The following is a 21,444-nucleotide window of genomic DNA, read 5'->3' as shown; positions in this document are numbered from 1 at the left end:
AATTCATTTATGCTGGTAAAATAACTTTTATTTTTAAGGTCAACAAAGGGAAGGAGAAGTTCACATAGCCCAATAACCAACTTTATGTTAGATAATTAAGTACAAACCATTGGGACAAAAGCAGCACAAATTCGGTGAACAATTTCAAGATTCATGCGCTTCCATTTGTCAGAAAACCTGAGATTTTCAATGCTTCCCTAATATTTTTACACCATGTCCAGTTATACTGTGCTGTATTATTATACTTCTTAAATGCTAATCTAAAAGTTCAGTGTCTATTGTACTCCACCATTTTCATTTACTTATCTACACAGCAGCTTCTCACAGTTAAAATGTTGCTATAGGTAGACTGCTCTGGAAGCTTGTTCTCACACAGAGATCATGAACTGTTACATTTGCCTCATAATGAACCCTAAAGCTAGCTTCTGAAGGCATGTGTTGATCTCTCTCTTTTTTTCATAGAATTTACTAGCTGAGTTCATACCATTTTGTCTCTTGTCCTTGTGTACTCACATTGTACTAAAGCACCACAAAAAGCACAAAGAACATGCTGATGGACATTGAAATTCTCTTCTACCACAATAGCAACCAATGCTGGCAGCTTTTGCTCCTTTGTAAATTTATTTGTTCATACGGAAATTCAACTTAAAAATGACCACAGCATACAAATAGTTGCTGTCCACTACCCTCCAACTATCATAACTCCAATGCCACTAAATGGGAACCATCAAGAGAATTTGTGAGTTGTGAAATAAAAGATGCTATGAAAAATCAAAAACTTGTTAAGTCAATCCTCAGGGAATCTAGCCTATCAACAATATGGTCTGCCTATCCCAAGTCTTTTCTTAACTGCCTAAATTTTTTTCACTTTATTATGCTGCCTAAAATGCTACCATTTAAGACAGGAGTGGAGAACCTTTTTTCTGCCAAGGGCCATTTGGATATTTATAACATCATTCGAAGGCCATAAATAATTATCAGCTTAGCCTGGCCAGCATGGCTCCGTGGTAGAGTATCAACCTATGAACCAGGAAGTCACGGTTCAATTCCCGGTCAGGGCACATGTCTGGGTTGCAGGCTCGATCCCCAGTGTGGGGAGTGCAGGAGGCAGCCAATCAATGATTCTCTCTCATCATTAATGTTTCTATCACTCTCTCCCTCTCCCTTCCTCTCTGAAATCAATAAAAAAAAAAATTTATTATCAACTTAAAATTAGCCTGCTATATTTGGTCCAACATTTAATTAATTCATCCCTAATGACATAGCAGGGCCAGACCAAGTGATTTCTCAGGCCTTATATGGGCATCTCCCAACCCTGATTAAAGAGATTAATTTGGGTAAGCAGACATCCTTTTTAAAACTATAAACTTACGCCCTGGCCATAAGTGGTTAGAGCCCTGGCTCTGAGCACCAAAGGGAAGGGTCTCGGTTTCAATTCCCAGTCAAGAGCAGGTACCTGGGTTGCAGGTTTGATACCTGGCCTGGTCAGGGCACTTGTGGGGACCTGGGGGGACGAACAAGGAAGGATATACTTAGAGCATCAAAAAGACACAAGGTGTCCTGGGGAAAAGATACCAAACAACTGGAATGAAGGTATCAAAATTCTCCCTCTGGCCAGTCCTATATCCAGTAATGAAGAGAAAACATTCTTCATATTTTCTTCCGTTCTCTGGCTAGGGAGTTATAGATAGTATAAACATTATGAGCCTGGATAGTACTCAGATAAACCTGAGTTTGAATCCTAGTTCTGTCATTCACTAATTATGTTGTTTTGAGATAATTACTAATTTATTTAGCCCTGTTTCCTCAGTTATAAAATGGGGATGTTACCAACTTCATGAAGGAGATTAAGAAAATTCACATTAAAATAACTTGGTCCAACTCCTCGCTGGCAAATAGTTGACTATTAATAAAAAAAATAAAAGACTGCCCCAAATTATATGGTACTCAAGATATATCAATGACAAATGAAAAACACTGGAAGTATTTTTGTATAGCTTATGGAGATCCACACTGTCAGATAATAAACAGACAGAGTAAGACGTTTCAGTTTTCTTTTTTTTAAATTGATTTTAGAGAGAAACATACATTGATTTGTTGTTCCAGTTATTCATGCATTCATTGGTTGACTCCTGTATGTGCCCTGACCTGGGATTGAACCTGCAACCTTGGCATATTGCGATACTGCTCTAACCAACTGAACTATCTTGCCCTCCAGGCCATCAGTTTTCTTTCCCTCATTCATCTGATGCTATGAACATGTGTTTCACTCACATTAAATACTCTTTTTCATTAAAAAAACAACTGTATTTACTTAAAAGCATTCATAATGTCAAATAGCTGCAAACTTTTTTTTGCAATTACACAGTGGTATTAACAGAACAATTATTCCATATAAGCTGCATCAGAAAGCTGAAGATGAAAAACTACCATCCCCATATATAACTAATTTGTTCTGCATACTGCACCAGGCAAGATTAGTGGCTACTGAAAATACCACCAGGACAGGTATCCAAAGACACATTTGGTAGTGTGTTAACTATAAAAAAAAAAAAGTTTAAAAACAAACCTTACACGCCTTACATTTTCTTTAAAAAAGGAGTTGTGTACAAAGGGATTAAATGCTTTATAGACAAGAAAAAACTGCACTAGAACTAACATTCATCATTATCATCTTCCTCATTTTCTTCCTCTTCCTTTTTTTTTTTTTTTTTTTTTTTGCTTTTTTCAGCCGTGATGACTCCATATTTGCCACATAAGGCTTTCCTTTAGCTTGTATTTCTCCTTCAGCTTAGCAGCCTTCCTTTCACCAAGCCTGTCACCTGCAGCAGAGCAATGTTATTCCACATCTCTCCCAGCTTTTTTGCAGCATCACCAATGGATAGGCCAGGATGCTCTCCTTTGATTTTGGGGTATACTCAGAACAAAACAAGAAAAAGGCCGAAGGCCTCGAGTGCATTGGGATCCTTGAACTTCTTTTTTGTTTCCCCTTTAGGAGGGATGTAAGTTTTCATTACTCTTTCATAATGGGCCGTCTTTGCCATGTCTTCAAATTTTCCTTTCTCTTTAGCAGACATAGTCTTCAAGCTCTCTAAGAACTTAGAAAACTCTGAGAAGTTGACTGAAGCATCTGGGTGCTTCATCTTTGTGCTCCATCCAGAAAGTTTGCACAAAGAAAGCATATGATGACATTCTGCCTCTCGTGTCTTAGGATCTCCTTTGCCCATGATTAATTATTTTTCCTCAGTGCTCGTCCAACTCGCACTTACGCCAGTGCTGTCTCCATGGAGCTCAATGTACTGCAATGGCTGTGAGAGTAGGGGCCAAAAGCTAAACATACGTTTTTTAAAAAGTAGGGATGCAATTTAAAAAAAGCAAAAAGAATATTACTCTAGAAAAAAGTGAATGTTATGGATAAAATATAAAATGATATATGAAAGGGATCTGCTCCAAAATTTGTGGCAACTAAACAGCATTCTAGTACAACTGAGAAGCATCAAGAGCTGATATACAGCCCTGGCCAGGCAGCTCAGTTGGTAGGAGTGTTATTGCGGGTTTGATCCCCAGTCAGGGCGTGGAGAGCAGGCAACCGATCAATGTTTCTCTCTCTCGTCTCCCTTCCTCTTTCTCTAACAATCAATAAAAAAACATATCCTTGAGTGAGGATTAAAAAAAAAAAATTCGCCGTAGCTGGTTTGGCTCAGTGGATAGAGCGTCGGCCTGCAGACTGAAGGGTCCCAGATTCAATTCTGGTCAAGGGCATGTACCTTGGTTGCGGGCATGACCCCAGTGGGGGGTGTGCAGGAGGCAGCTGATCGATGTTTCTCTCTCATTGATGTTTCTAGCTCTCTGTCCCTCTCCCTTCCTCTCTATGAAAAAATCAATAAAATATATTTTTTTAAAAAATTCAACCAATAATGCATAAATAAGTGGAACAATTATAAAAAAAAGAGGTAATATACGAAAGCAGAAAACTTAAAAGTACATTAAGTATTTCAAAATTTTCAAGGTTCATAGGTCTATTGAACTATAGATTAAAATAGGATTTGTGAGATTTGGCGGGCAGATAGTGTCAATACTAGAGGCCCAGGTTCCCATCCTATCTATAGTACACCATTTATTTTATTAAATAAAGGCAAATTATCTGTGCCATAATCAGTCATTCTTAGTGTATCACTTGTTGCATCACTTAGTGCAGTGGTTCTCAACCTTCTGGCCCTTTAAATACAGTTCCTCATGTTGTGACCCCAACCATAAAATTATTTTCGTTGCTACTTCATAACTGTAATTTTGCTGTTATGAATCGTAATGTAAATATCTGATATGCAGGATGGTCTTAGGTGACCCCTGTGAAAGGGTCATTCCACCGCCAAAAGGGTCGCGACCCACAGGTTGAGAACCGCTGACTTAGCGTATCATTTTAGAAACAGAAGATAACTGAAAGATAATTAAAAGTACCAGCAGTTCTTAAGGTCCAGAAGTAGTAGAGACATGTAGTAATGTGAAAGACCACTTTTGGTGTTTCATGAATTGGGGGTGAGGGACATTACTGGCATATAGTGGAGAGAAGCTAATGGTGATGTAGTAGGTTCAAAAATGTCCATCTTCCCCCAAAGACTCCACATGCCTTCATTATAGACTTCTGGCCTCCAAAACTGTGAAAATAAATGTGTTAAGTCAGGGGTGGGCAAACTTTTTGACTCGAGGGCCACAATGGGTTCTTAAACTGGACTGGAGGGCCGGAACAAAAGCATGGATGGAGTGTTTGTGTGAACTAATATAAATTCAAAGTAAACATCATTACATAAAAGGGTACGGTCTCTATTTTTTTTTAGTTTTATTCATTTCAGACGGGCGGGATCCGGCCCGCGGGCTGTAGTTTGCCCATGGCTGTGTTAAGCCATGCAGTTTATGGTAATTTGTTACAGCTGCCACAGGAAACTAATACAAGTGCTAAATCTTCTGCAATGGATGGAATAGTCCTATGCAACAAACAGTTGCCCTAACCCCATGGTCTGCAAACAGCGGCTCGCGAGCCACATGTGGCTCTTTGGCCCCTTGAGTGTGGCTCTTCCACAAAATACCACGTGCGGGTGTGCACGTACAGTGCAATTGAAACTCCGTGGCCCATGCACAGAAGTCGGTATTTTGTGGAAGAGCCGGTATTTTGTGGAAGAGCCACATTCAAGAGGCCAAAGAGCCACATGTGGCTCGCGAGCCGCGGTTTGCCGGCCACGGACATAGGGGAAAGGAACAATGATAGTTACAAGTTTTACCTATATGTTAAGTGTTAATAGCAATTTTTGATGGGTCAGCTGAAAAAAATTGAACTATCTTATTATATTCAGAATAAAAAATATTTTTTAAAGGAGGGACTAAGTTTGCAGATTTAAATTATCTGGAAACTTGATTAAATAGGCTTTTTTTGAGGTTCCAATATTATAGGTAGCAGCAGAATAGCTTAATCTAATCCAGTGTTCTTAGTTTGTTCAGACTGCTATAATAAAAATACTATAGCCTGGCCAGTATGGCTCAGTAGTTAGGCATCAAGTCATAAACTAGGAGGTCACGGTTTGATTCCTGGTTGGGGCACATGCTCAGGTTGCAGGTTTGATCCCCAGTAGGGGGCGTGCAGGGGGCAGCTGATGAATGATTCTCTCTCACTGATGTTTCTTTCACTCTCTCCCTCTCCCTTCCTCTCTGAAATCAATAAAAAAACGTATTTTTTAAAAAATACTACAGACTGGGTGGTTTAAACAGAAAACATTTCTTTTTCACAGTTCTGGAAGCTGGGCAGTCCAAAATAAAGGCTCCAGCAGATTTGGTGTGTGGTACAGGCCCACATCCTCCTTCATAGACAGCTATCTTCTCACTGTGTCCTCACACTGGCAGGAACAAAAGAACTCTCTGGGTTTTCTTTTCTAAGGACACTAATCCCATTCATGAGGGCTCTATCCTCATGACCTAATCACCTCCCAAAAGCCTCCGCCACCTAATACCATCACATTAGGTGTTAGGATTTCAAAATATGAATTTGGGGGGAGGAGGGACACAATCCATAACCCATGGCAGGAATCCCACTTTACTGTTTCTCAACACATGTACCCTTTTTATTTATCCCTTATCTTTTTTCCTTCCATCTCTTTTAAGTTTGCTAATGGCACCAAAATAACATTATTTAACTCAGCTTGTGGCACACAATTTATCAGTGGCTATTTCCTCCCTGCTGTATCTTAGTTCACACTCTCTCTCCATTAATGATGATACAGGAAATAGCCCCAAACCTATAATGCAGTCCCTGTCTCTACCACAGCTGGAAGAATCAAGACTTAGTAGTACCTTATGTCTAGTCTCTACTCTACTTTCAGGGCCCAAAGAACAGTCTCTTCACTACTATCAAGGAACCAAGGTACAGCAATCACAGAGTTGAAAAGGAAGGAAAAAACGAAAGGAAGGAAGGAAATTCCTCTACAGACCCCCTCTTGACCCAGAGGGATAGACCACAGAAATGATAGAGACACAAAGAGGTTACTTTTTGTGTGTTCCTACATTTCCCCCAGAATTGATAACACAGTAAGCTAGACTTCCCATCAAGGAAATGGGAGTGGGTGATAGTTGTAAGAAATAAGGTGAACATTTAACTTCCTCATCAGTCTCCCATCTTGGAGTTATTAACCAAAACATTAAAAAAAAAAAAACCTTATATGAAGAAAACTAAATTTATTAAGTACAAGAGGAATGAGATATTAAGGTAAGGGGAATAAAATAATTAAACAAAGCAAATTTTATTTGGGTCAACAAAAGGAGCCTATAGAGAGGGAAAGTGGTAACATGGAGGAAAATGGATGGGCCTGGGAGTAAAGAAAGCAGAGTTCTAGTCCCTGTTCCACCATTACCTACACCAGTGCGGAACAGCTACCCATCACTAGCCCATGAAAAAATAAAAATAGAAATTCCAGTGTAAGAATTTAAAAACTTTTACAGCAACGGAGTAATTTTATGTCTGTTGAATCTAATAATTAAAAAGTTGGGGCTTGAGCCCTAGTTGGTTTGACTCAGTGGATAGAGCATCAGCCTGTGGACTGAAGGGTCCCAGGTTTGATTTTAATCAAGGGCACATACCTTGGTTGCAGGCTCCTCCCCGGGTTGCGTGCAGGAGGCAACCGATCAATGTGTTTCACATGAATGTTTCTCTCGTGTCTTTCCCTCTCTCTTCCACTCTCTGAAAATCAATGGAAAAATATCAAATATCCTCAGGTGAGGATTAAAATAAATAAATAGTTGGGTCTTGAAAGATTTATGGATGGCAAATTATCAGATGAAAAAATGACCCATATTATTAATCACTAGGGAAATGCAAATTAAAACCACAATGCCGCCCTGGCCGGTGTAGCTCAGTTGGTTGAGAAACGTTGTCCCATGCACCAAAAGGTCACTGGTTGCTTCCCCCATGAGGGAACTCCCAGTTGCAGGCTCGATCCACAGTGGGGGGCATGCAGGAGGCAGCCAATTAATGTTCCTTTCTTACATCAATGTTTCTCTCTCCCTCTCCTTTCCTCTCTCAGTAAAATCAATAAAAAAACATTTTAAGAAAAACCAAAAACACACAGCTCAATGTCATACCATTAGGCACCTATTAAAACAGCTACAAAAAATTAAAAGTACCAAATGGGCAACTGGAACTCTCATACATTGCTGATGGGAATGTAAAATGGTAATTATGACTTTGGAGAACTGTTTGGCAATTTCTTAGTTATGTACCTATTTGGCAATTTCTTAGTTATGTATGATCCAATAAGCCCATTCCTCTGTATATATCCAAAGGGAAATAAAACTTATATTCAAACACTTAAACACTAATGTTTTTAGCAGCTTTATAACCCCCAAACTGGAAACAACACAATTAGTCAATCATTTAATGAAAGGATAAACAAATGGTAGTATATCCATACAACGGTATACTACTCATCAATAAAAAGGAACTATTCATACACAACAACATGAATGAATTTCAAATGTAGTATGCTAAGTGAAAGAAGCCAGACTCAAAAGGTTAAATATTGTGTTTACATTTATGTCACATTCTGGAAAAGAAAAACAATAGACAAAAAGATTAGGCTACAGGTGGGGTGTGGGGTTAACTACAAAGGGGCAGGAGGAATTTTTTGAGAATGATACTAGAGCTATTGTATATCTTACAGTTACATGATTGTATGTGCTTATCAAAACTCATAACTATACACTAAAAAGGGTAGATTTTATTGTATGCAAACTTTTTCTTAATTTTAAAATAGTGGGCTTATATGTTGCCTATCTTTTTTTTTTTTTTAAGTACAAATAATATATTTTATTTCATCCCTGAAAAAAAAACAAAAAACTAAAATGTCCACATCTAATAAGAAATACGTTGCTTATCTTTATTTCATGTTCAAGCAATTATTTTTTTAGTATTTTTTACAAAAGTTTTGGTCCATGAAGATTGAAAATTTTTTTTAAGTCCTTTTCTACAAATAAATTTGAGAAGCACTGACGTTAAGTCAGTTCTTTTTTTTTTTTTTTTTTTTTTAAATATTTTTTATTGATTTTTTACAGAGAGAAAGGGAGAGGGATAGAGAGTTAGAAACATCGATGCGAGAGAAACACCAATCAGCTGCCTCCTGCACACCCCCCAGTGGGGATGTGCCCACAACCAAGGCACATGCCCTTGACCGGAACCGAACCTGGGATCCTTCAGTCCGCAGGCCGACGCTCTATCCACTGAGCCAAACCGGTTAGGGCTTTTTTTTTTTTTTTTTTTTTTTTTTTTAAAAAGTCAGTTCTTTTATGGGTCTTTAATGTCTCATTTGATTAACTCAGAAATGGGTTGAAACTCAGAATGGTTTCTAAGAATATCATCCAGCTCGAACCAAAAAAAATACGGAATATACTTACATTCTACTAGTGGCCCAGTGCACAAATATGTGCACATTGAAAAGAAATTAATTAGAAGAAATATTTCAATATCACTATTCGCCCTTTCTCTATAATAGAAGTGTCAACCAAAGTCACGAATGACAAGACAGAACACACACTTGAGACTGGTGCCAGCGAGAGCTTTATATGTATTGTGCATGCATGAGTCAACTTAGCCTTTTATACAGAATAAACTTGCTTAATTAGACCTGCTTTCTGATGCTGCTAAACTTTTTCCAGCCCAGTGAAGCACCCCAACTTCTTTCATGTAATTGTCAGCAACACAGAAGTAAATATAAACACGAAGCAGATTATTATTGTAGATCACTCAGGGAGAACAAAGGGTGAAATATTTAACTGTAGCAGTTTTTGACTATATTCTGCGCAGTGAGAAAACCTGAAGTCATTATCAAGGTCCATCATTTCTTATTTCTTTTCAGTCAGGTCAAATTTCTAGGCTTTCTAAATCTCCGTTTTCCAGCTAATGAAATGAAAATAGGATTCCACTGAGTCTCCTATCTACCTACTCCAGGACTTCTGTGAGGAAAAAATGAGATGAGGCACAGAAAACACTTCACAGACATTTGGATACGGTGTAAAATGCTTCCACCTGGCTATAAAGCAAGTGTTCCTGTGCTGAAGAAACTCCAAGGAGGCTAGTCGCTAGGGAGAGGAAGCCAAGCGTTGCTGAGTGATATCATTACCTGGACAGACACTGGGCATATTAGACTTTTATATATACAGACTAGTGACCCAGTGCACTGATTCATGCACATTGAAAGGGAACTAATTAGAAGGTGAGATGGGCCAGACACACTCTGGAGCCAACCTCCCGCAGTCTCTCCCTGGCATCTGCAGAGTGAGCGGGGGTCCCTCTGGCAGGTGGTGTCCCTTGGCCTGGCCTGCGGGGATTGGGCTGATACCGGTTCTCCAACATCCCCTGTGGAGTCCCAGAATGCAAGAGGGCACTCTGCAAAGTTGCTGTCATATAGGATGTGAAATGCAAACGCAAGTGTGCAGTAAACCAGATTCGGGGCCAACAGTCCCCAGCAACAACATAACCCACGGCCAAAGGTAGAATTGTGCAGCCCCGCAAAGAATCAGGCTCCCTCCTCTCTGGTTTCAGGGTGCTTCACCCAAGAACCACTGCTGCCAAGTCACTGCAATTCAGCAGCTTCTGCGTTGAGCGTCTGGCGCTGGTGGTCAGTGCGCATCATTGCGACTGGTCAGATGGTCGGACACTTAGCATATTAGCCTTTTATATATATACTAGAGGCCCAGTGCACAAAAATTTCTGCACTCGGGGGGGGGGAAGCAAGGTCCCTCAGCCCGGCCTGTGCCCTCTCGCAGTCTGGGACCCCTCAGGGGATGACCAACTGCTGGCTTAGGCCTGCTCCCCGGGGGATTGGGCCTAAGATGGCAATCAGACATCCCTCTGGCAGCCCGGCAGCCCTCGGGGGATGTCAACTTGCCAGCAGGGAGCAGGCCTAAACTGCAGTCGGACATCCTTAGCACTGCTGAGGAGGCAGGAGAGACTCCCACCACCACCACTGTACTGGCAGCCATCAGCCTGGCTTGTGGCTGAGCAGAGCTCCTCCCATGTGAGAGCGACCTGCCCACCAGAGGGCAGCTCCTGCATTGAGAGTCTGCCCCCTGGTGGTCAGTGTGTGTCATAGTGACCAGTCATTCCCAATCTTTCTGCTGTTAGGATCAGTTTGCATATTACCCTTTTACTATATAGGATAGAGGCCTGGTGCACGGATGGGGGCCAGCTGGTTTGCCCTGAAGGGTGTCCCGGATTGGTAGGGGTCCCGCTTGGGTGCCTGGCCAGCCTGGATGAGGGGATGATGGCTGTTTGCAGCTGGTCACACCCCCTTCAGGGTGGGCGTCCCCACAGGGGTGCCTGGCCAGTCTGGGTGAGGGGCTGAGGGCCGTTTTCAGGCTGGCGGGTGACTGAAGCTCCCAACCTCTCCCTTTTTTTCTTTTCTTTTTTTATTCTGGGATTTATTTACCTTCTACAGCTGTCACTGGAGCTGAGACCCAGCTTTAGCTCTGAGGCTCGGCTCCAGCTCTGAGACCTCGGCTGCTGAAAGCAGGTATCTGGGTTTGTTTGGGTTCTATAATTGTAACACTGCTGCGGTCCTGCTGGCTCCAGCTCTGATGGCTGAAAGCAGGTTTCTGGGCATTGTTTAACTTCTATAATTGCAACATAGTTGCTTAGAGTGCAAGCTCAGAGGCCGGCAGCGGCAGGCGGGGAACCTTGGCTTCCTCTATCACTGGAGCAAGCAAGCCTCCTGTTCGCTTCAGCTGCCTGGCTGCCGGCTGCCATCTTGGTTGGCAGTTAATTTGCATATCTCACTGATTAGCCAATGGAAAGGGTAGCGAGTTACAGTTAATTACCATGTTTCTCTATTATTAGATAGGATATATAGACTAGAAGCCCTGTGCACAAAAATTTGTGCACTGGTGGGGGGGGAGCCCTCAGCCCAACCTGTGCCCTCTTACAGTCTGGGACCACTCGGGAGATAACCACCTGCTGGCTTAGGGCCGCTCACCTGGCGGCAGATGGCACACCCAATCCCGCGGTGTCTTCCCCGTTTCCCCCAGGCGCAGATGGCAGGCCTGGATCCCGCGCTGGGGCGGGCGGTGGCTCGGGATCGCGCTGAGGTCCCTGTGGATGTTCAGGCTCTGAAAGCGTACTTTGCTTTCTTGGTTTTGTTTTTACTTCTTGAAATTAAAATGTGTTAAAAAAAATTCTTTTTTTCCTGCACCTTTTCGGGTCCCAGGGACCCCGCCACGCACCAGCTGTCCTTTCCCAGCTCGGTGCTCCTCAGAGCTTTTCACAGAGGGGCAACCTTTTAGGTTGCGGGGTGCGTTGAGAGAAGCCCGGCTTTCTGAAAGCGAGTGTTTGATTTGGGGATTTATGGTCTGGCTGAGGAGCCCCCAGGGTCCACTCAGAACAGTGGGGGCAGCCACAGTGAGTGACCAAAGAAACCAGAGAAAAGTTAGGAGACAATAAACGGTTTGAATTCTAATTCCGCACATTGCAGGAGCCTAGGTGCGCCCTGGATTTTCCAGGGAGAGAGTGAGCGAGTGAGTGTCCACTGTCCCTCACACAGCCGGCCACTTGGAGTATGACTTTTGCCAGCAAGGGCGCCTGGGCCTTGTTCCCGCCTTTGCAGATGCATGTGTGTGTGTGTGGAGGGGGGAGAGGCAATTAGGACCAGGAGGCGGGTTCGTGCTCTGGGGGTCACGAGGTCAGCGAGGCCTAGGTACACCGAACACGCAGGGGCCACCGCCTAGCTGTTGGGGCCAGCAGGGAGCCGCAGTGGCCACCAGCCCCCGGGGTAGCTGGGAGCCACGGCTGCTCCACAGCACTCTGCTTTCCCCACCCCAGGAGGCGCTGTTTGTCAAACTTGGCCGCCTTGGCAGGAGGCGCCTGCCTGCATGTTCTCACCGGGAGAATTGTTCCCTTTGCAGTCCTTGGATCTGGGCTCAGGAACCTTAGCCTCACAGAATGATGGGGGGGAGGGGGGGGTGTGCAAAGAAAAGGGGTCTGGGACCCATCAGTGTCTGTGTTTTACCTGTGAATCCCGCCAGGCCTCCCACATTCCAGGGCAGGAGAGAGGAGGCCACTGGTGCTCCCCATGCATTTGGGGCGCGGTGCCCAGTTACTTGCCTTTCAGTGCGAGCAGGACTCGGCCTGGCTTGGGTTCAGTCACCACATGTCTCCGGAGAGCCCCTTGGCCACCGTCTCGGCGCAGAGAGCGAAGGCGCCTTCCCTGGGCCTGACAAACCCACCCAAACGTGGCCTCCCCACATTTGTGCGAAACTTCACAGGTTCGGGTGGCCCTTGCTTGCCCGGCCCACAGGCAGCGTGACCCCGCGATGCAAGGCAAAGCCCAGCAGCACTTGGGGCCCACGTCACTGACCCGGGGCGGGCAGGGTTTGCCTGTGTGTGGCTGTTCTACTCTCTCCTGCAATTCACTGCACTTTCCAGGTGCCTCCTCCTGGGATTTCCCTCTTCTCAGGCTCTCCTGGCCCCTACAGCCTCCTTCCCTCCAGGGCCCAAGGTCAGTCCAGCTAAGGGTTTGGGGTTCTTCCTCTGCCCTCCGCCTGTGCTTGGCGCTGGCACCGACCCCAGGCGGGAGCCAGGCTGGAGGCGGGTAGCCGGGCAGTATGAGCGTGACCCCAGGGCGCGGAGGACGTGGGGGCGGGCCACACCTGCAGTTCTGCACTGGCCGGGAGAGCGCGAACCGCCGGCCTTAGGCGCATTGGCTCGCACCGGTTCCGAGCACTCCGAGTGGCCTGGCACACGGCCTGGGCCTGAAGCCACCAGCCCTTGGAGGGCCCCGCGCCTGTCTGTGCCCACGCACCCCCGGCCTGGGTTTCTCTTCACCAGAAATGCACTTTATTACACTTTGGAAGGCTGGAAGGATGCTAGCAGACTCCTCGGGCTCTGCTGCGAGTAGGAAGGGGCACCCAGGAGTGGGCCCCCTGTCTCTGGTGGGCAGGCATGGGGGAGGGGGAGGGGATGGACACCGCTTGCCTTCGCACCAGCCTTCGCACCAGCCCCCGCCTGCCCCCGGGGTCGCACACGGGAGTGGGCCCTGTGTCTCCGGTGGGCGGGCGAGGGCTCAGGCGAGGCGCTCAGCGGTTGCTTTGCCTGAGCCCCAGCCCCCAGGCCACACATGGGGGCCTGGATGGCGGCTTGCGCTGTCCTGCCCTGCCTGAAGTATGCAAATTAGCCACCATCTTTGTTGGCGGTTAACCGCCATCTTAGTTGGCAGTTAATTTGCATATTTCGCTGATTAGCCAATGGGAAGCGTAGCGTAGATACGGTTAATTACCCTTTTGTCTTTTATTAGATACGATGATTTCTGGTTTCCTAAAGTGCCTATATATTTGAGGTATTTTCATACTCCTGATGTTGAAAGTACAATCACACTATCCTGGTTTTTCTCCATCTTTGGTTTATCTTTGCAGTCTGTGTCAGATGTTAGTGTTCCTTCAGCTTTGCATTCTGGAGCCTAATATTTTCTCTCCCCTGGCAAGCTGCCATCGACTTTTAGTTTCAATTCCCATCAATATGACTGACTCCTCAATCACTACTCCTTCCAGACCCAAATACTCATTTGCTTATTAAACAGCTCCAATTTGAAGTCCCACAGGCAGCAACTAACCTAACAGTGAACTAATCATCTTCTCCCTACCCAAACTTCTACTATCCCACACCTTCATAAATGGCAGCATTATGTACCTAGATGTCCAAAACAGAATCCTAAACTTCATTCTGACTTCTCTGACTCTTCCCATATCTTTCAGAGTCTACTTTCCTGCCACTAATTTATTTCAGGACACCAGTTTGTCTTTTCTGCACTAATGCAGCAGTCTTCTGATCTCTATGCCTGCCTCTTCTCCACTATGGCAAGTAGCTCTTTCTAAAATATCCAAATCTGATTAAGTCACTCCCCTAATTAAAACTTCATGGATTAGCCCTAACCAGTTTGGCTCAGTGGATAGAGCATCAGCTTGCGGACCGAAGAGTCCAGATTCGATTTCGGTCAGGGGCATGTACCTCGGTTGCAGGCTCCATGCCCAGTCCTGGTCAGGGTATATGCAGGAGGCAACCAATCAATGTCTCTCACTCACATCCATGTTTCTTTTCTCTCTGTCTCTTACCCTCCCTTCCACTCTCTCTAAAAATCAATGGAAAAATATCCTCAGGTTAGGATTACCAAAAAGAACATTTTTTTAAAAAAAAAATGGAACATTTAATCTCATTTAAAAAAACAACAACAACTTCATGGATTATAAACTAGTAAATGAAGGTTAGATATCAGATTTATAAAATAAGGATTCCAGTCCCTAGGGGTGGGGGAGAGGACATTACATTTGGTATACACTACATAAAGTAAATCCCCACATATATTATTTCTTAGTTTTTATAAAAATGTTGCTATATAAAGAAAAAAATAAAAACTTCATTGATTCCCACTACACTCAGAATAAATGGAAGATTTCTTAACATGGGTTAAAGCCCCTCCTAATCTGGCATCCAATTAATCTATTCAGCTCCATTTATTGCATCTCCCACTAGCTATGCTCTACTCATTTGGAATTATCAATTCCCTAAACCTATTGTCTCTGCTTTCTTGTTTCTGTATATATGCCTGCCCTATCTCCTCCAGGCTTTTGCACATGTCCCTCCTGCTAGGAATATCTCTCCTCTAGGCTTTATTTTATTTTTATTTATTAATTTGAGAGCGAGAGAGATTTGTTGTTCTACTTATTCATGTATTCATTGGTTGAGTCCTGTATGTGCCCTGACCGGGGATCGAACCCCCAACCTTGGTGTATTGGGACAACGCTCTGATCAACTGAGCTACCTGGCCCAGCGCTCTCCTCTAGGTTTTAGCTAAGAAGTTATTTCTTCTGAGAACCCTTTCTTGATCTCCCGCTTTTGTGAACCTTACCATTTCCCCGCTGTGTTACAATACTGATGTATGTGTCTGTATTTCCGTTAATCTTTAAGCTTTTTGAGGACAAACATTCTGTCCTGCTCATGGCATTATCTGCTGGATCTGAACAATGCCTGGCACACTGCAGTCTATCACTAAATACTTAATTTATTAGTAAGATTCTATTCACAACTCAACAAAAAAAAAGTTCCTCACAAAATTTCTGTTCAAACGTCATTATCACCTTTTGAAATAGTTCTTAAAATCCCAAAGAGTTTTCTTTTGACATCTAGAACATTTGCAACCACCTTTCCTGAAAGAGAACACATTTTAATACCCAATAGAAATGTATTGTAGAAAAGACTATGAATGGAAATTGGCCACAAAGCCAAATACCACACACACCAGCTCCTAATTTCTGTAACAAATATTCATTCAACAACTTTAGAGAAACATTAAACTAAGGTCTCTTTTACAACTGAGGTTCTATACTTTCATTAAGTGCATAAATGTCTACTACGCACAAAGCTTTAGCATTCTATAGTAACAAACTCGTCTTCTCAGAGTATTTCCTCTTCCCTCACATATTGTCTACCTTCTGATTACCTATTAATTTTTACCTATTCTATAGTGTCTGTGTATCCCTTATCTCAAGAATTAATCTGATTGCCCTGGCGAGTATGGCTTAGTTGGTTGGAGCATCACCCCGTACACCAAAAGGTCTTGGGTTGAATTCCTGGTCAAAGCTCACACCCAAATTGCCAGTTTGATCCTTGGTCGGGGTGCATATGGGAGGCAACCAATCTCACATCAATGTTTCTCTCTCTCTCTCTCCCCCTCTCCCTTCCTCTCTCTCTAAAGTCATATATATATGTCATACACACACACACACACACACACAAGAAATTCGTGCAAGGGCTTGGCCCTCGCAGCCCCGGCTTCATCTGGAAGGTCTTTCGGCTGTCCAGTCTAATTAGTATATTATGCTTTTATTATTAAAGATACATAGCCTCAGGTGAGGGGGAGGGGAAAATTATTTTGATTACACCTGTGTATTTTGTATATGTATGGCTGGATGCCAGCCCAAGTTGGTATTAATGGGTAATGCCACAGTTCAAAAAATTTTTTAAAACAGTACTTTTGGTGTTACCTTCAGACCCAGCAGCACATTTTTTCCTCATATTTTGGGAACTGATATGACTTTTTTTATTTTATTTTTTAAATATATTTTATTGATTTTTTACAGAGAAGAAGGGAAAAGGATAGAGAGTTAGAAACATTGATGAGAGAGAAACATCGATCAGCTGCCTCCTGCACACTCCCTTCTGGGGATGTGCCCGCAACCAAGGTACATGCCCTTAACTGGAATCGAACCTGAGACCATTCAGTCTGCAAGCAGACACTCTATCCATTGAGCCAAACCGGTTAGGGCTTGTGATATCTTTTTAATAATTTTTTAAATCATAGTCATTACGTCATACTCACATATCACACAGAGCGGTATGTTCTATTTAGTGAGAAATAAGACTTAAAACTCTTTCAACTTTCTATTCTATTTCTAAATGCTACAGAAAAGGTAAGACTCACTTTTTTTAAATGTATTGCTTTTACCAGAATGCTGAGCCTCCAGATAAGAAAAATCTTTTTGAAATCAGAGCATAAGCTCTTAAGGTCAGTTTAATTCATCCAGCAATGAATAAATATCAAATATTCTTTTACCATAAATACTACAATTTAAAAATATATGTGGTCAGAACCCCAAATTTTATTAAGATACATGAAAAAGACTAATGGAGTCAATCATGTTTCTAATAGTTCATCACTATTTGTAAAAAATAAAAAAGTTTAAAAATCCTCAAAACTTAATAGAAATTCATAATACATTAAGAACAATCTAAGGTATTTTCCCTTTTGCCTTCTGTACCATAGTCTACTGAAGGTCTCCAACTTGATTCAGAAATAGAAAAGCTTGTGACCAAAAAATAAAGAAAGAAAGAAAAGCAAAAAGAAAAGCTTGTGACCAAGAAATAAGTCATGTAGATAGCAGACAGAAACAGAATTAAAGCAATTAAGTGAGTCACTGCATCTCACCACACTCTAGGCTTTGTCTATATCTAACAAAAATGTTGCATTAGAAGAAATAATGTGAGGTTAAAACAATCTGAGTTCCTTAAGGGGTGGTAGGATGGCATAAAAACTGAAATTAAACAGGTAGCATAATAAACCGTCTCTAAAAAACCTGAATAAAAGATTAATAATCTGCAATATCTGATTCACTACAAAGGTTTTTCTATATATAAACACAATCAACAATTTGTATTAACTTATATACTCAATAATTTTCTCAATAACAATGATTTGCTTAACCATTGGGAAATCCATTACATCTTTAATCACAAAAGTTTTTAAATATTAAGAAAAGTTATCCCACTCTTCATCCCAGTTTAATTACAAATTTTACTTTGCCAACTCTGGCGTGATGTTTCCTACCCACAGGCTAATGCACCAAACACCTAGCTACTGTTGCAGAGCAACAAAATAAAACCAGCTTTAATTGTAAAACAGCAACTTGCATGCAACCTGCAGGACTTAAAACAACGTAAAATCTTATTTAACCAGGCCTTGCGCCTCTCAAACACTCCGTACAGGAACAGCGGAGCCGTTCTCTGCCTCTAAGAAATGACCAGATAAAGGGCAGATCTCCTAAGTGAAGAAGAACGAATATTCTGACCTCCTTCCAAAACGACCAACTCGAACGGCAAAATTACACTCGCCGCACGAGGAACGCTTCCCTCAAATCACTCCACGGAGAACTTCATCATGTGCTCCGCCCTCTAATAACTCATGCAAAAAAAAGTTCAGCACCATCAGAGACACAAGCCCTCGAGAATGCACAGAATGGCCGAGGGCCTTTCCTCCGGGCGGTGAGGGGCTCGGCGTGTGCCCCTCGCCAGGGCCCAGAGGAAACGGGAAGCCGAGACTGTGGGGGATGGATGACTGACATCCAGAAACTGATTTTCCCTCGAAGAAGTTTCTGCCGCCATCCCTATTTTATCAGCAGGAGGCCCCGGCGCCATGGTCTCAGCCTCGGTTTCATTATGGGGAGGTGGGAAACGCCACCCCGGATTCCTCCGGGCCTTCCCTATTAAGTTGGGGGGGGGGTCCCCCTCATTCTTCTCTGAAAACCTCAGTCTTGAAGGCACTCCTCAGCCCCCCTCCCTCTCGGGCGGCCTATCCCGCGGGATCGGGGAAGGCGCCGCCGACACCACCGGCGTCGCCGTTAAGACGGGAGGCCCCAAACACTCCAGGGCCACGAGCGATGGTTCCGAGGGGCCCCGAGAAGGGCAGGGCAGGCCAGGGACGGGGGGAGAATGACCTGGCCGAGGCAGGAAGGCAAGAGGTAAGGGGATGCACTGCACCCCATGGATGCACGGCAGAGAGAGGAGGATGAAGAAGGAGGAGGGCGGTGGCCCGGGCGCGGCCCCCCACCTCTACCGCCCCCAGGTCCCTGGGCCGGCGGGGGCGAGTGGGCTCGGCCCCTTCTCCGGGTCTGGGCTGACAGGGGGCTGGGGAGCCTCCCTCCACACTACGAGGAGACCGAGAACCAGGGTGTGGGGTGCGTGGGGGGAGGGGGAGGCCGTCTGCCGCCTGGACCCGGAGACCCAACGCCGTCGTCGCCTCTTCCTCAGGAGAGAGGACGGGAGCGGTGGGGAAAGCCCGAGGGAGGACTGCAGGGAGGTACGGGGAAGCCCGGGGCAGACCTGCCGCCCGCTCCAGACCCCACTCTCCACCTTCCGGTAACCGCGTCTCTTACCGGTGATGGCGGTGAACTGCTGAATTAACCCCTTCAGCGCCGAGGACGCCGCGGAGCCCCCGTGGGCAGCCATCTTACCGCCGCCGCCGCTGCCGCGGAACAACAACACAGACACACGGGCCGCCCTCCCCCACCTCGCCGTCCGGTCTGCGCAGGCTCAGAGGCCGCCACCGCGCTCCGCCTCCCGCGCCCCGCCCCCCCGCCCCCCCCCCCCGCCCCGCGCGGTCTGCGCAGGCGCGCTCGCAGGCGCGTACAAGAGTGGTCTGCTCCGCGGGTTCGCTGTTCCGTTGCTGCCTGCGGCCGCGATCTCCTCTGCAGCCTCTGGTGCCTTGCTCTCCAAGCTCCCAGGCCGTTCTCCTAGAGTAGACGCAGTATTGTTTCTGGTTTCCGAAGGAATGTTCGGGCTTGGCAGGTAGTAGGCTTTTCGCGTTTCAGTTTCACAAGCCTTATTGGCAGACCCAACTGCCCAAGACATTCTTTTTCTTCTTTTGCAGCTCCATAGCCTTCTGCTAAGTCTCCTGTAGCTCCCATCAAAATACAAATTCTACATCATCGCACCGAAGCGACTTTCTCCGTGCTTCTCACCCTCTAAACTAATTGCATAGCTAACCTAGTGCGGGGACCCATCCAACAGAAGTAAAATACCAGAACCCTTCGCGCCAATAAAGCACTGGGTGCAGAGTCTGACACATGGTAGATTCTAATGAACTATTGTCCAGTCCACTTTCCTTCAGTAAATTTGTCAATATGTCTCCCCTCCAGGTTTCACTTAGTTTCCTCACCTACAAAGCGAAGAGGTGTCATTTTTGTGAAAAAATAAAAATAAAAATGTGTGTATGTATATGCAGAAGAGGGAAAAAAAATGTATAGAAAGGGTACTGACAAGGTGTCCTCAAAACGATAATGGTTTCTCCTAGAGGAGAAGGCAATAGACGGGTGATGAAAGGGGATTTTGCGGGGGTTCTTATCCTATTTATTTATGTATTTTTGCTTTGTTAATCTTCACCCGAGGATATTTTTCCATTGATTTTTAGAGAGTGGGAGGGAGAGGAAAAGACACACAGAGAGAAACACACATGTGTGAGAAAACACATCCATTGGTTGCCTTCCACAGGGGATGGGGATTGAGCCTGCAACCAAGGTAAGTGCCCTTGTTCGAAATTGAACCCAGGACCCTTCAGTCCACAGGCCAACACCCTATCCACTGAGCCAAACTGGCTAGGGCTATCTTTTATTTCTAAACAAAGACAATATTAGTACTTTAGTTACATAATTTTAAATATTTTAAAAATCCTGTTGGAAGAACCAAGATGGCGGCATAGGTTAACGCCGGAGTTTGCTGCTTTGAACAACTACTTCAAAAGTGAAACCAAAAAACGGAAGGGACATCACCCAGAACCACAGGAACGCTGGCTGAGTGGAAGTCCTACAACTAGGAGGAAAGAGAAACCCATACAGACACTCAGAGGAGGCGCAGTGCTGAAGTCAAATTCTGAGGTGCGGAGTGCGCGGAGCGGGCTGGCGGCGGAGGGCTCGGTTGGTGTTTTCAATCAGGAGGGAGTCGCAGACTCTGAGCTCCAGATAAGGGCGAGTCTTTAGGGACCCAGACTCAAACGGGAGAAGCGGGACTGTCTGGCTTCGGTCAGAGCGAGTGCAGCTTTCTCTCCGAGGTTTGCAGTGGTAGCTGGGACTCAGAGAGGCAGAGCCCCTTGGGACAGGACTGAGAGCCGCCATAACTGCTCTCTCCGGCCCACCCTATTGATCCTGTGCGACCTGCCCCGCCCAAGCCCTGCACAGAGGCATTTGCCGGATAGCCTCAGGCAAACGCCAGATTAGCACCTCCCTAGAGGACAGAAGTTCTCTCACTGCTGACACAGCTGATTCTCATAGCCACTTGGCCTGGAGGTCAAACCCTCCCTGGAATTAGCTACAACAATCAAGATTTAACTATAAGACTGCGCACAAAGACCACTAGGGGGTGCACCAAGGAAGCATAACAAAATGCGGAGACAAAGAAACAGGACAAAATTGTCAATGGAAGATATAGAGTTCAGAACCACACTTTTAAGGTCTCTCAAGAACTGTCTAGAAGCCGCTGATAAATGTAGTGAGATCCTCAAGAAATCTAATGAGACCCTCGATGTTATGATAAAGAACCAACTAGAAATTAAGCATACACGGACTGAAATAACGAATACTATACAGACTCCCAACAGC

The 21,444-nt window shown here is 44.7% G+C and overlaps 1 protein-coding gene and 1 pseudogene across 2 annotated transcripts in view; both read right to left on the bottom strand.

The window, feature by feature from the left end:
- The window catches only part of UBXN7 (UBX domain protein 7), an 80,153-nt gene extending 60,795 nt beyond the window's left edge, over positions 1-19,358 (bottom strand). Inside the window, exon 1 of the mRNA XM_081085361.1 lies at positions 19,228-19,358. Coding sequence (XP_080941487.1) covers positions 19,228-19,300 — 73 coding nt within the window. The 5' untranslated portion in view covers positions 19,301-19,358. The remainder of the gene's footprint in view (positions 1-19,227) is intronic.
- Positions 2,581-3,227, bottom strand: LOC308514994 (putative high mobility group protein B1-like 1; annotated as a pseudogene). The gene has a single exon. The product of its transcript is annotated as a putative high mobility group protein B1-like 1 (transcript).
- Positions 19,359-21,444: the final 2,086 nt, after the last annotated feature.

This window comes from Myotis nattereri (assembly GCF_964212035.1).
Source record: "Myotis nattereri genome assembly, chromosome: 3".
Taxonomy (NCBI): Eukaryota; Metazoa; Chordata; class Mammalia; order Chiroptera; family Vespertilionidae; genus Myotis; species Myotis nattereri.
The sequence above is the reverse complement of the archived record's forward strand: the minus strand, read 5'-3'. Positions and strand labels throughout refer to the sequence as shown.